Source organism: Eptesicus fuscus, chromosome 17 (genome assembly GCF_027574615.1).
Source record: "Eptesicus fuscus isolate TK198812 chromosome 17, DD_ASM_mEF_20220401, whole genome shotgun sequence".
Taxonomy (NCBI): Eukaryota; Metazoa; Chordata; class Mammalia; order Chiroptera; family Vespertilionidae; genus Eptesicus; species Eptesicus fuscus.
In genome coordinates this window covers 49,298,315-49,313,217 of record NC_072489.1, presented here as the reverse complement: position 1 = coordinate 49,313,217, position 14,903 = coordinate 49,298,315, and the positions used below count along the sequence as shown (strand labels likewise).

The 14,903-nt window shown below is 37.4% G+C and overlaps 1 protein-coding gene across 3 annotated transcripts; it reads left to right on the top strand.

Moving 5' to 3' along the window:
• Positions 1-1,357: 1,357 nt before the first annotated feature.
• On the top strand, positions 1,358-14,701 carry SMNDC1 (survival motor neuron domain containing 1). Of its 3 annotated transcripts, XR_008558795.1 has the most exons (7): positions 1,358-1,511; positions 2,928-3,047; positions 7,798-7,940; positions 8,546-8,707; positions 10,077-10,230; positions 10,688-10,896; positions 14,502-14,701. XR_008558795.1 is itself a non-coding variant. In XM_008144297.3 (6 exons), the coding sequence occupies exons 2-6, from the start codon at positions 2,928-2,930 to the stop codon at positions 10,823-10,825; spliced, it is 717 nt and encodes a 238-aa protein (XP_008142519.1). In that variant the 5' UTR covers positions 1,358-1,511; the 3' UTR covers positions 10,826-12,164. The 3 variants fall into 3 exon arrangements, 2 of the variants coding, with proteins under 2 accessions (XP_008142519.1, XP_028005212.1); XM_008144297.3 differs by lacking the exon at positions 14,502-14,701 and having other exon boundaries at positions 10,688-12,164; XM_028149411.2 differs by lacking the exons at positions 1,358-1,511; positions 14,502-14,701 and adding an exon at positions 5,789-5,978 and having other exon boundaries at positions 2,983-3,047; positions 10,688-12,164.
• Positions 14,702-14,903: the final 202 nt, after the last annotated feature.

Genomic DNA, 14,903 nt, shown 5'->3' with positions numbered 1-14,903 from the left:
ACATCCCCCTTTTTTTGTTGTTAATCCTCGCCTGAGGATATTTCCCATTGTTAATCCTCACTGGAGAATCTTTTTTTTTAAAATATATTTTATTGATTTTTTACAGAGAGGAAGGGAGAGGGATAGAGAGTTAGAAACATCAATGAGAAACATCGATCAGCTGCCTCCTGCACACCCCCTACTGGGGATGTGCCCTCAACCAAGGTACATGCTCTTGACCGGAATCGAACCTGGGACTGCAGGCTGACGCTCTTATCCACTGAGCCAAACCGGTTAGGGCTGGAGAATCTTTTTCTATTTATTTTTGGAGGGTAGAAGGGAGGGGAAGAGACACACAGAGAGAAACATCCATGTGAGATACATTGATTTGTTGTCTCCCCCACACCCCTGACAGGCTAGGGACCCAGCCTGAAACCAAGGTACACGCACCTTTGATGGGTATCAAACCCGCCACCCTTCAGACCGCAGACTGATGCTCTATCCATTGAGCAAAACTGGCTAGGGCCACATTCCTTTTTTTTTTTTTAATACATTTTTATTGATTTCAGAGAGGAAGGGAGAGGGAGAGAGAGATAGAAGTATCAATGAGAGAGGATCATTGATTAGCTGCCTCCTGCACGCCCACACTAGGGATCAAGCCCACACCCGGCAGGTGCCCTGACCCTCCTGGCTCATAGGTCGACACACAACTAAAGAGCCACGTCGGCAGGACAGGCCACATTCCTTTTTAAACATAAATGAAAATGGTCACACCACTGTTTATCACTCAAGACTAGCACTTGGAGATTGTTCTCTATCAAGCGAGATATAACCTACATGATTAATTTAAAACACATCTGTTCTAACAAAATAGGTTTTAAATAAATACATCTCCAATAGGTTCTGCCACACTTGAGTTTTTTGTTACTCCTTAGGTTTTTATTACAAAAAGCGGTGGTTCTCACACTTGAGCGGACGACCACACTTTGAGAACCAACTACCAGTACGATTGCTGCATTAAACCCTGTTACTCCCATCTCCCAGCGCTGCTCGCCGAAGCAGGTACGCGCCATGAACACCCAGGGAACCTCAAGCAGGACGCCAACACCCAGTCCCAAAAGAATCCCACGACTTCCCCTCACCCCGCCGACACTCAGCCGGAACTGGAAAGACGAACCTGCACTCAGCGCCAGGCGCAGCCCAGCGACGTCATTTCCGTCCCATTAAACCCCGCCCGCTCTGCGTCCCTAACGCAAGTAAGGGCTGGCGGCCTATTGGGCGCTACGAGTCACGTGACTCGAGCGGCGTCTCGCGATGGTTCTTAACTCTCGCGAAATTTCATTCGCCTCTGTCTTACCTCCTCCCAGTGCCGGGCTCCCCTCCCCTCCCCCTTACCGCCGACCGAGTTCTTTTCAGAGTCGCCGCGTCGGTGTCGCCGGGGAGATTTTTTTTGCTGCTGCTGTTGCCGCAACCACCCCTGGGCTCATTTGCCCCGACCCCTTCCCGCCGCCCCGACCCCAACCCCACACAAGGTAACTAACCTGGTGAGGGGAGGAGTGAGGCCTCGCCGGGCCGCGGCCTCTCCCGAGTGGAAGGGAGGCCCGAGGCCGAGGGGCCGGCCTCGCCGGAGAGGCCTGGCCGCCGGCCACAGTGTCGGGAGCTCCGGCCTCCTCTCCCACCCAGCATTGGGCCCTGAGCGGCGCCGGCGGGGTCGGGGCCTCCGGGCCGCGGCAGCGAACGCGGCTAAGCCGGGGAACCCGTCGGGTGGGGTTGGGACGCGGGAGGCTTCTGAAGGGCACCCCGGGCCGTTTCCGGCGGAGCCTATTTGGGTGTGTGGGGTCCCGGCCCCGCGGGCGTCCGCTCGGTTTCCCTGGAAGCTGATGTTTGAATTATTCGAGGTCTGAGATAACCGGCCACGTTGTGGCGAGCTTTGAGGTGGTGGGTGGATGGGAGGAGGGCAGCCCGGCCTGCTCTCTCCCCTTTGGAGCCCTTCCAGATTCCAGCCCGTCGTTGGACGGGAACTGAGACAGAGAAGGGTCCTCTGAAGCCCCGGGCGTGTGCTTCTACACCGGGAAAGGATGCCCTCGTATCTTATTTTCAGGAGGAGGAGGAGGATTTGGGGAAAGGCTCGTTCCTTAGAATGCCTAAACGAGAGAGTATTTGTGCTGATTCTTTTACGGAAGGAAATAAACCGGAATTATTTAAGTGACTGGGTGAAAGATTTTGCTCGGAGAAGAGCTTCTGAACACACTCAATAGAATAGCTCATGTAAAGAGAGTTATTTGTGTAGTTAACCCAAAAGCCATTTATATTTGGCTTTGGAAGTATTCTTTAGTGCTTATAAGAAATAGATTTTCAGAAGTCTTCACTCCCAACAAATTAATGTCTTTGGTGGGGAGAGAGGCCGGTGACGATATAATAATCCTTTAAAATGAACCAAGCACAGTGCTTTTCTTATTACAGGAGTTTAAAGAACATTAGAATTTCTCTTGTTCCCTCATTAGCTTCTCTCTGAACTAAGAGTAGAGGTGATGGTGATAAACTAAGCTGCAATGAGTTGGAAGCAAAATTGATAAGGTTAATTCAGGAGACGGAATTTAAAAAAAAATGTTTGTGTCCTTTTTTGTTGTAATCCTCACCTGTGGATATTTTTCTGTCTTTATGTTCACCCGGGGATGTTTTTCCACTAATTTTTTTTTTCTTTTTTATAGAGAGAGTGAAAGGAAAGGGGAGAGACAGAGAGAGGGAAACATGGATGTGAGAGAGACACATCCATTGGTTGCCTTCCCCACGGGCTGGGGATCAGAGCCTGCAACCTTGACTGCAGTCGAACCCGGAACCGGTCAGTCTGTGGACGGAGGCTCTATCCACTGAGCAAAACTGGCTAGGGCAGTGTTTGTGTTTTTTTGTTGTTCAGTTTTCATTGCCTTGCCCTTTTTTCCCTCCAGATGTCAGAGGATCTAGCAAAACAGCTGGCAAGCTACAAAGCTCAGCTCCAGCAAGTTGAAGCTGCCCTGTCTGGAAATGGAGAAAATGAAGATTTGCTAAAATTAAAAAAAGATTTACAAGTAAGTATGAGGGGACACTTATAGCTACATTATTCAAAAAGAGTAGTTCTGTCTTTTTCAAATGATTTGTTGCTTAGACTCTATAGATGTCCAAGGCACCCCTTGGAGGTGGTGTTTACCCTTTCTCTTTGTGTATATTCGGGGCTTGTACACATAGGGTTGTTTCCTCAGTTTGCATACATCAAAATGAGTGAAGCATTATCCTTTGTTATGTAAATCTGTGTGCTCATTTAATAATAATAAAAAGTTGATTTTAGAAGTCTGTCAGAATTACTAGAGAAGAGAGATATATAACTTTGCAGTGGAAAGTGCTTTTACATTTAAAGACCTGGCAAAGGAAGTTTAGTTCAAAAAGTAACTAAAGTTAAAGGAAAAAAATAAAACCTGATTAAGATTCTTTTTAATGCCACAAGTCTTTGAAAATGAGAGTGTGTGTTTGTGTGTATCAAAGCTAGCAGGTAACGTTTTGTATTGAAAGCACATTATAAAAACATAAAAGATAATTTGTTTTCTGCATAAATGTTACTAAATGTTTGAACTTAAAGGGTAGGTTTTACAGTGTAGTTGTTGACACTTGTTGAAGTTAAATTGAATCTATTTGAAAGGGATCCTAACTTTTTTTGTCATGCGAGAGTTCAGTATGTATGACACTGCTTTTAAAATCCTGTACTGGGCAGGCGTTGTCTCAAGACAAATGAAGTCATAATAGTAAATATCTATTATTTCTCAGAACACTAGGTTGATTAATAAAAACTCCACATAAGAGATTTGTAAATATATATGACTTTTCCTCTTAACAAATTTGAGACTTAAAGTTTTGAACCTGATGTTTTGGAAAGTTTTAAAAGGTGTTTTGATTAGATGCTCTTTCTTTACTGATTCAGTACAAAACTTGAATCATCTTTGTCTTATCTAAGTAATTCTTTCCCTCTATCATCTTTTGCCCTTTAAAGTTATTAATATTTTAAGAATATTAGAACTGCAAACAAATGAAAATTGACATGGAATCCAGATTCAGGATTCTGAAAGAGCTTGTGTGGGCATAATTAAGATATTGAATATTTTCAGGTTCAAATTCTAGATTTAGGATAAACTCTAATGAAGTTGTGATGGTATTTATTTTGTTTGTTTTTAATCTTCACCTGAGGATATTTTTTTCCATTGATTTCTAAAGATAAACATCATGTGAGAGAGATGAATTGATTGGTTGCCTCCTGCACAAGCTCCTACGGGAGGTGGATAACCTGCAACCTAGGTACGTGCCCTTGACCGGGAACAGAACCTGAGACACTTCAGTCCCCAGGTTGACTCTCTAATCACTTAACAAAACTTGCCTGGTATGTTATTTTTTAAAAACAGAAAATTTGTAGAAGTCAGGCCAATAGATTTTAGGGTGCTAGTCAATAAGGAAGAGATGTCTGGAGAGCAATTTTCCCCACTCCCAGGACAACTTTTTGCCTCAAGGAAAGATCCTGGCACGCCCCATCTTTTACCAATTTAAAATCAGCCCTTTTTTTAAGAAATAAAAAAGAAACATTGTGTGCAGTGTTGTATATGTTGCCTCCTGGGCTGTGGGAGAAAGGGTCTGTGTGGAACTGATCAAGGGGAAGTTGGGATGAAGGTTGAAACAGCATGATTATGAGGTCTTTTTAATATTTCTAGAATAAATTGTCAGAGCCTGAACAGAATTGCCTTATACTGACATGATCTGTCGTGGAAGTTCTGATAGGCCTTGTAGTAAGAATTCAAATGCCCTGGGGGGCTCATTTATCTGTAAAATCTCTTCTGTAACGATTAGAACAGCACTATACAGTAGAACTTTCTGAAATGATGAAAATGTTCTGTATCTGCTGTGCAATACTGGAGTCACTAGGCGCATGTGGCTATTGAGTATTTAAAATATGGCTCAGGTGGCTAAAAATCTGAATCTTTAATTTTATGTAATTAAATAGCCCGTGTGACTACCTTATTGGATAGCACAGATTTAGAAGCTTAAGTTCTAATACTTCAGGTAGCCATACAGAATGTTTTTCCTGATTAAACCTTATCACGGTTTCTTTTCCTCTTAGTCTATCATGAGGAAAAAAATCATTTTGGTTACTAGATTTAGGTCTGTGTAAACTAAAAACTACTGAAAGGTGGAAGGCATCATTTAAGATTAGATAAAATTCTGGTAAGTGTTTGGATATCTGCTTCTACCTATAATTGTTGTCTCTATTGACTAGTTACAGCTTCTATTTAGCATGGGTTTAAAATTCCTATTTCTTTTCTGCTTTCTGGGATATACCTCAGGTCATTGATACTTTATACTGCCTTTTATGTTTGCTGACAAGTCTGGTCAAACTGATTGAGTTTGTAGCCTCCTTTGTTTTCTTGTGTTTCCCTTATGGAATGTCTTATTCTGGTTATGAATTTGCCCTTTCACTTGTGACAAATACTCTTTCTGCATTTTTTCAATGACTTCCATTTTGCCAGTAAGGCTTCCATTTTTATCTCTTTATATACTGTCTTTACTATAGAAAAAGTTACTCAGCAGGCAGCAAATTGATCTACTGAAGTTCTAATTGCCTTTCCTTTTTCACTTAAAAAAGTGGGTATAGTAAAATCCAGGCTAGCTAGCTGACTAGCTCCCCAAGCAGTCTGTGATAATCACAAAAATAGTCAATTTATTAAGCTGTTTTGCTGAATAAAACTGGTTCTAAAGGAGGCAGGGGTCAAGTCACTTATCTCATATATTACAGTGGCTCTCTGCATCCCCGAAACGCCTTCCTTCAGTAAGCAGAGTGCTTGAGTGCATCCCCTTTGACCTGCTGATATGTAGATCACAACATCTGATGCTTCCTGGAATTGCCGATTACTGTAACTGCTGCCCATCTGTCAATGAAGGAGCAGTTTCAGAACTCAGACTTGGGGGAGGAAAAGTAATTAATGGTATGTACCTTTAAGAACCCCCTCATACATAAAATAGTTTCTAATACTTTGGTCCATATGTATATGTGAAGGAAAAAATTCAGAAGGGTCTTCATAGTTTGTTGGGTGGGGTATGTAAAATACGGCACAATAAAAGGACAACTAGAGATAAATGCTGTGGATTTTTTAAAAAGTCATTTCCGTGCAGGGCTTTGAAAATTATGTATAACTTTTTAGGACCCTTTTCTTTGGTGGAAATGTATTTTCTTATGAAAATAGGGATAGGCCTTCTATCCTAAGAATAGTAGAGTTCTAAATCTTAAACCTACAAATGCAGAATTCATGTTTGTGCACTAGTAGGTAAATGATCATCCCTAGTCAGATGGAATTATTTAATGATAGAGGTTGTATGGACTCTTGAGTCAGGCTTAGATTATATTACATTCTTGGCCCTTAAAGTGGTTTATTAAAAACAGGACTGATAATTTACTCTCCTTTGTATAGTACATGATATATTTATTTGGAAGTTCTTTGCTTTATATGGAAAAGTTCATCTAATTAAATGGTATCTGAATGGCTACTTGGCACCTGATAAAACTTCATTAAAGACTACTTTACTGAATTTTTAAATCTGAGTTTTCTAGATTTTTTATTCACAAAATTTAATTCACAAAACCGATCTTTCTTTAAGAGCTTAACATTCCCTCCATTTTTAGGCTCAAATATTAGTTTTTCAGAAATAGCCAGGAAGATTTAGAATCTTAGGCAAGAGGTAATATTTAACTTTCTTGGCTGCTGAACCAGAACTACTATTTATAAAACCTCAATGGGAGCCAGAAGAAACTCAGTACAGAGTTTAACTTGGTAATTTTTATCCCAAAAAACACATGATGTTCTAAGGTATTTTGTATGCAGTAGTAGGGGAACAGGTATGCAGGTTCTTAAGTCAGATAAAATGATACATAATATGGGTTGTTTTTAGAGTAAAGTGATAGATCTACCAATTTGTACTATTCCTTGAGTTTTTTAACCAGCCCTCCCAAATACCTTCGAATGAAGCCAATAAGTTTAAGCCTGAATTACAAAAAATATTTGCCACACAGAAAGATATTGCTTGCCTGTGTGTATTAATGTTTATTTTTCCTTTTAAATGAAGATGTGCTAATATGTGTAACATTAAGGTATTGGGATATTTTCAGTCTAACCTGGTAACTTGCTTACCTGGGTGAGGTAAGCTTTATAATAAATGAATAGGAAGACTAATGGCTCTTTATATATACCTACAGTATTTTAGTAGAAATATGTATGAGCAGGAACATTCTTATTACTACAGATACAAGGCTGCTTCAAGTGTTTTAAGGCTTGTGGGGCGTGGGGCATGTTGGCTAGGCAGTTAATAGTACTGTAACACCCTATAAAACAATAGTCATGAAATATATATATATGACATGATATAAGTGATCTTGAATCTAGCTCAGGCCTTCATAATTGACTATTTCTCATCTGCAAAGATCTGTTGAGCTAAAATTGACGCTTAGAAATAATGCATGGTATAAGCTCAAGTCTACCCTCTTTCTCGTAGTTTTTGAGATTAAGTTGAAAGGCAACTGTCTGGTTTTAAATCTCAGCTCCACACTATAAAAATACTGTATCTCAGTTTACACATGGGGATAATCATAGAACATACACTATAATATTGTTATGAACTGCAAATGTGTAGAGTACATAAGTGCTGTATGGTGAGAGCTGTCGTCATCAAAAAATGAAAACTTACTTGTGGAAAATAGGTGACAATGTGAATTATAAAAATTATGTTATGGTTTTTGGTTTTCCTTTTTAGGAAGTTATAGAACTAACCAAAGACCTTCTGTCAACTCAACCTTCAGAAACTCTTGCAAGTTCAGACTGTTTTGCTTCTGCTCAGCCCACTCATTCATGGAAAGTAGGGGACAAATGTATGGCAATCTGGAGTGAAGATGGACAGTAAGTGTAGAAAAAAACTAACTATAACATGAAATATTAATATACAATGGTAAGATGATTTTATTCAGTTCGAACTACCCTGTTTTAATCTTTCTATATAGCCAATGTGGTTAATAGAGCCAATTTGATTCTTGGGTGGTTACCATTAATACAGTTTAGTTTTTAGTTTTGGATTAAATTTTGGGGCAGAAGAATGGCTAAGATCCCAGAGGAAAGAAAACTGAAAGCAGAGGAAAATAGATATTAAAAAAAAAAATCTAAATTTGTTTTCCTCAAATTGAAAATTGAGTGAATGGTTGGCTGTCTTAGATGTCCATGAAGTACACTGAAATTATTCCTATAACAAATATCTTTCCTCAGAGAGATTGACTAAAGCACCGTTAGTAGATGTGTAAGAGACTTTCCTGGCAAATATTGATTAGGACTTCCTTTTAGGATACCAGATGGCTAACTCTAACCACTCTTGCGTTATCTTTGCCAAAGGGTCATTTGATTACAGAACTTTTATTTTAGACACATGTAATAGTTGAATCACTGCAGTGTAAGTCTTGTAGGCTGAGTACTAAACCTTTACTCACCTGCTTACAGCCATGATATCTTTACAGGTGTTATGAAGCGGAGATTGAGGAGATAGATGAAGAAAATGGCACCGCTGCAATCACCTTTGCTGGCTATGGCAATGCTGAAGTGACTCCACTGTTGAACCTCAAGCCTGTAGAAGAAGGAAGGAAGGCAAAGGAGGACAGTGGCAGCAAACCCATGTCCAAGTAAGTGTCTTTTTAGCATTTTAAGTGTAATCTTCCCCATTTGGGTATTTGAGGTGGTCTGCAGAATCTATGCAGGCTAATTTAGGATAAGGAGGTATAATACTGCTTACCATTATTTTGAAGATTAGCAATATAAGGTCATTCATTCTCTGTATTTGTATGCCAAGTAAGGTGAGGACATTTGGGTTTCCACTTAGGCATTTAGTAAGTATTTATTTAGTGGATACTATGTATACTATCACTAACCCAGATGCTGAGGTTCCACAACAGTGAAGAAATCCAACTTGAGCCTTGTCCTGATTGAGTTTATGAATGAAACATAATAGGTACTTTAAGGGAACAAAGAACAGGTACCTGAACTGCACTTAGGCATTCGGGCAAATTAATTTGAGAAAATGACATCTAAACTTCAGAGATCTGAAAAGAAAAGGAGTTAGCCAGCTAATTCACTAGAAGGTATGACTTTGAGCAAGTGCCTATCTTCTGTTTCTTCGTCTATAAAACAGGGAAATAGTATCTACATTTTTGGATTTGTCAAAGAGTTTTTAAAACTTAAGTTGCTACATAAATATATTTGAATTTAAGAAAATTGTCATCTATTAAAATTACATTTGATTTAAGCATCCCATAAGAAAATCAGATTATAGAACAACATAACATCTCTTATTTTTAATTTTTGACATCTGTATGAAAAGCCACACTTGGCTTCATAGTGGTGATTACATGATACAAAGGAGTCTAGATCTTATTACCTCTTTTTAAAGACCTCTTCCTTCATCCTTTTTTTTGTTGAGAACTCAGTGTTAACTGAGCAGAACTTACTATGAGAGCTTTAGGCTCTGATCTTATTCACTGTTTTTGGAAAACCCCAGTTGCTTTTGTGTTAATTGTTAGCTCTGATTTCCCTTTGTGCTTCTGTGCTCTTCCAATATAAATGAAATAGAGATTTATGTTCCTCTAATCTCTTCATACACTTTTTCCAAATGCAGCATTTTACACTTGCTAACTGCCCACTTAGAAATTGATAGACAACTTAGACATCTGGTGACACTCATCTTATTCCTAAAACACACTGGCAAAAGCTATATAAACATCAGCTGAAAAGTCATAGTTGAAATATTTTATTTAAATGGGCTATAGATTACTGTTATGTTTGAAAGTTTCCAAGTATGTGCAATATATCAAATAACATTTATTAGTAGTGCTGGGTCATTGGCATTATGTTAGTGATTTTATTCATGAGGAGAAGAGGGTGTAAGTTTATTGTTTTTCGTTCTTTTTTCTTCTTCTTTTTTTGTATTACTAAATATCCCCAGGAAGTCATCTTTTAAATCTTTAGAGTTGACATTTAGTTGTTATATCCACACAGAAAAGAAATGATTGCCCAGCAGCGTGAATATAAAAAGAAGAAAGCTTTGAAAAAAGCACAGAGAATAAAAGAACTTGAGCAGGAGAGAGAGGACCAGAAAGTGAAATGGCAACAGTTCAACAACAGGGCCTATTCTAAAAACAAAAAAGGCCAGGTTAGTAAATCCTTTCATCATATTTTGTAAATTTGAAAAGTGCAGCTGTCATTAAAATGAAAAAGGAGGTTATACAGATTTTTAAAAATACATGATCTTAAATTCAGAATTCTCTTCAATCGTCAGTTTGGCTTATTGAAAAAAATCTACATTAGCCACTGTCTCTACAATAGAAATACTATGAATGAGAGTTTATATCAGGAATTACAAAAGATCTGGTTTTTTTCCCCTTCTATAAACTAAAATTTGAAAAATTATTTGCTGTTTTACCACTTAGAAGGGGGAGGTGTGTTGAACCACACTTGCTTTGTTAACATGCCTTATGCTGGACATCATCGGTAGATTTTATTTAAAAGAGCACTCGGGTTCCCTGATGTATGTTTTCTTCTACGTATATTTTGTAATTTTTGTTGTTTCCAAAACTAATCAAGAACGGTTTCTGTTTCTTTTCCCCTAGGTAAAGAGGAGTATTTTTGCTTCACCTGAGAGTGTAACTGGCAAAGTTGGAGTAGGAACTTGTGGAATTGCTGATAAACCTATGACACAGTATCAAGATACCTCTAAATACAATGTCAGGCATTTGATGCCTCAATAATCACAAAAACTGTTGGATTTCATCTCTGCAGGGCTTTACATTTACCTTTTTATCCTTATATTTTTCTAAAGGTAAATTATTTGTTAGATGAGTAAGGAAAATACCATTGTTGTCATTGTTTGACTTCAATAGAATGAAACTTGAAGAAATTGTATTTGATAACCGCTATTCATTTAACTTGCTTCATTACTACTACCACAGTTTCCTCAAAGTTTGTTGGGTAACGCAACTTTTCTAGGTAGATGCTGCTTAAATAAAGCACTTAGATGAATTGTTGATCTTCCTAATATCAGGCCCCATACATTTTGTAAAGTCCTAACCTGGAACTTTCAGTACCTTAAAACTTGCCACGTATTCTGAAAGCAATTCACTGGAATATCAAGGCAGAACACCAAACTTTACAGAGATCTTTTTATTTTTATTTTTTCTTACCTTCAACTTAAACTTGGCTATTGGCCAATTAAACCTAAAAAATAAGTTAACTTGTAAAAGTCCAATTCTGTTTTCAGGTTTTTCCTTCAATAACTTGTTTCTTAAGCCTGTTAGGCCATCTCTAAAATGTATCCAGCTCTTTTATTCTTTTCATTGGATTTTAGTTTTACGTAAAAAACCATGTTTTAGCACCAGCTACCTTTTCTAATTTTTTCCTCCCTCCTGTGTTGGTTTTTCACATAGGGTAGTGGTACCATTTTTTTGGATGTGAAATGTTTATATGAGAAAACAAAAAGCTGATGTATAGCCCTGTATACAGTGTAGATACTATTTTTGTAAAAAAAAAAGAAAAAAAACAACCAAGGCTAAATTAATGAACAAGAGTACTGAATGTTTCATCATTAAAAATTGACTGTATTTCTTGTGCATTAATCTGACCATAATCCCCTGTACATTATGTTCATGTAGCTGAGTTTGTAATTTTTGTTTACTAGATCAAGTTGTCAGCATTTGCTGGTGTAAGTGAACATCATATTTATCCTGAGTTGAGTTTAAGCCAAATATATGCATAGAAAAGTGTCTTCCTGTTAATGGAAGTCAGTGATTTTCAGGATGTGTTAATTTCAGTTTTTGTATGTTTAACTTTTATTAAATAAAGTGTTTTTAAAATCTCCAGGGTGTGTTATGACAAAGGTAAAGTCTTACTCGTAGCTCCCAGCATTGATAATGATTAAGCCTCAATGTACTTGCATACATCATTTCTGCAAAAGAAAATGAGTATGATAAAGGTTTCAATAAATCCTTACCTACTCCCCTTCTATTAGACATAAATAATTGTATTCTAAAGGGCAAACCAATTTTAAGGGCTTGTGCTATAAGGGGAAAATAAAAATTTTTATTTCATGTATTTTAATTCTTTTGGTAAATTGAAACTTTCAGGATAGTGAGAGGTAGAATTTTTCATCTTGCCCTTCCACCTCCCAACCCAGGAGGTAACTTTTTCCTTTAATTTTTGGCTACTGAGTAGCACACATAGGATAGAAAATAAAGTGAAACTTTTTTACATACAAGGTACAAATTACAGTAGAAAAAGGGCCACTTAGCTTGAAAAACTTATAAATGAAACATACTAATGCTCTCATTATTAATTGTAACATACTAATCAACAGTATCCTTGAAGGATTGCATTTGCACCCTTTTAATGAAAAACCACAGGACAGACATTTGGTATAATTGGCCACACCAAATGGTTTTTGGTGAGATTACCTTGGTGTGTTTATCACTCACCTAGTGTTTGTGTAGGCAAGACTTACGTTGAGACTTGTGCTTTGTTTGATTGACCCTATGGGCCTTCCTTTCCGTACATTAATTTTTCTGGAGGGCTTTGCAGTAGGAGTAGAAAAGAATAAAGGTGACCATATCCTATAAAATTTTTTTTTTTAAATAGTCATATGTAGCATGAGATCAGGAACCCTAGTGTCCAAAGACCTAGATGTGGCTCTGAAAAGTCCGAGGTACCAGGATGATGATAGTATCTTTGGACTAAACTAAAAGTTAAGATGCCTGGAGAGAGTGAGTATCTGTCTTGTGTCATGTTAAAGCAGAGAAGATGCTTAATGAGAAGCATCTCATAATACCAATATCTTTTTACAAATGATGGTGGTTAAGCTCTCAATATTCTGAAATCAAATATAACACTTGGTTTTATGAAGCTTTGTTATAAAATTTAATGTAATTTCCCATCAAGAAAGGCTTGACAAGCTCAGTAACTGACAGATCGTGCTGTCAGTCATTTAGGGCTCCCAAGTAGCTATGGTTGCGTACATCTTTTCAAAACTTGACATTTGACTGTTGTTATTGAACAGTTGAAGAAAAGACCAGTCCTAACATTCCCAAGATATGTAAACTTTAAAATTGTAGTATTAATCACAGATAACATGCTTTTTAAATTAACATGTAGGAAGACCATATTAGAAGAGTAAGGACTAGTCAGACTGCTGTGTTTGAATCCTGGCTTCCTTATTTATTACCTGTGTATAACTCCTCTTTGATTCAGTTTTCAGCTGTAGAATAATTTCTGTTTCAATAAATGGTAAGGAAGAATGAGTTAATATGTGTAAAGTGCTTAGTGGAGTATCTGGCATGTGGTAAGCACTATAGAAGTGTTTGCTGTTACTGTGCAGAATGGTAATGGTGAATATCTGATCTTTTTTTTTTTCTTAAATTCTTTATTGTTTAAAGTATTACATATATCTCTTTTCCCCCACTGACCTCTTCCTAGCCACCCCCACCCCCCTGATCTTTTTTCCTTAATTTGAACAAGAATTCGTATCAAAATGTATAATAATGCCCATTGCTTACAATTTGTGGCCCCTAATTATAAACATGCTACTGAAATGTTATCAAACTTTATAAGAAGTACACCCTAGTAAAGGTTAAAATTTTTATATTAGAATATCTTAGGCATGTTTCTTAATGGGAAGGGTGTACAGGTTATAATAAAATCATCTGTAATGCCTGTTTAAAATTAGGGATTCCTGGATCCTACCTCAGAACCATCTAAGCCAAGGTATAACTGTCACTCCACAGGTGGTTCTGATGAGAACCATGTTTTTGGGTAAATACAGGGGTGCACAAAAGTAGGTTTACTGTGCCATTGTGACAGTTTTTTGAGTTAAAGCTATTGTAACAATCATAACTTGCATGTCTTTTACCATACAATTTTGTCCACCCTGTATAAAAGCAGTTTGATTTTTAAAATGAAGGAAAAGTTATCTTAATAAGTGGCAGTTTTCTTAGACCAATTATGAAGATTAGACATCCATCTATTGTAATAACTCATTTTTAAAAAATGCTTGTTTTTCACAAAAGGGTGCCCATGTGTATGTTTCCACTACAATGCAGTTCTAATGCTGAGTGAGCCTGCCTTTAATGTAGTGAAGGAAAACCAGATAACAAAGGAAAAATAGTTTTGTAAATCATGTGTCTGTAGATTGTAATTCTTAAAAGTGACAGATACCACTTGCAAATTCAGGCAAAAAATACTTTTAAACTTTGATTTGACTTTGCCTTAACTTTGATATTAACTGAAATATAAAATTATTAAAACCAACAAGGTTTATATTAAAATCTTGAGTTCTATAAATACCTGTTGAATTGTATTAAGTATTTGTATTATACTATGAAGCAACCAATTACTATAAATAGTAATTTACAAGTAAATATGAACATTCTTTGTATCTAGGATTTTTGAGTTGCAAGCTAAACACTGAGTTTTTACTGCAGTGGAAAGGAAGAGCATAGCAGGCAAAATAACAGGTAATACTGTAGTTTAAACAAAACCCCAAGCAATTGAATCCCCTTAAACTATGATTTTTAACAAGCATATCTGTATAGATATGCTCTTAAGAGGTTCAGAAACCAATATGACATTCTAAGAATTTGTTTTGGCCTGGCTAAAAATAAATAGTGAAAGAAAACCTAAGATGGAAGGTATTAGATTTCTGTGAAGTTCTTTGATCGCCTCCTCTTGCCTTTCAGCTTATGTACATAGAGGTGGTTCTATTGTGGCCTTGATGTAAAGCAGACCTGAGACTAACGCTTGTGGTAGTTGACAGCTGAACTAGCTAAAAATATCAAATTATGG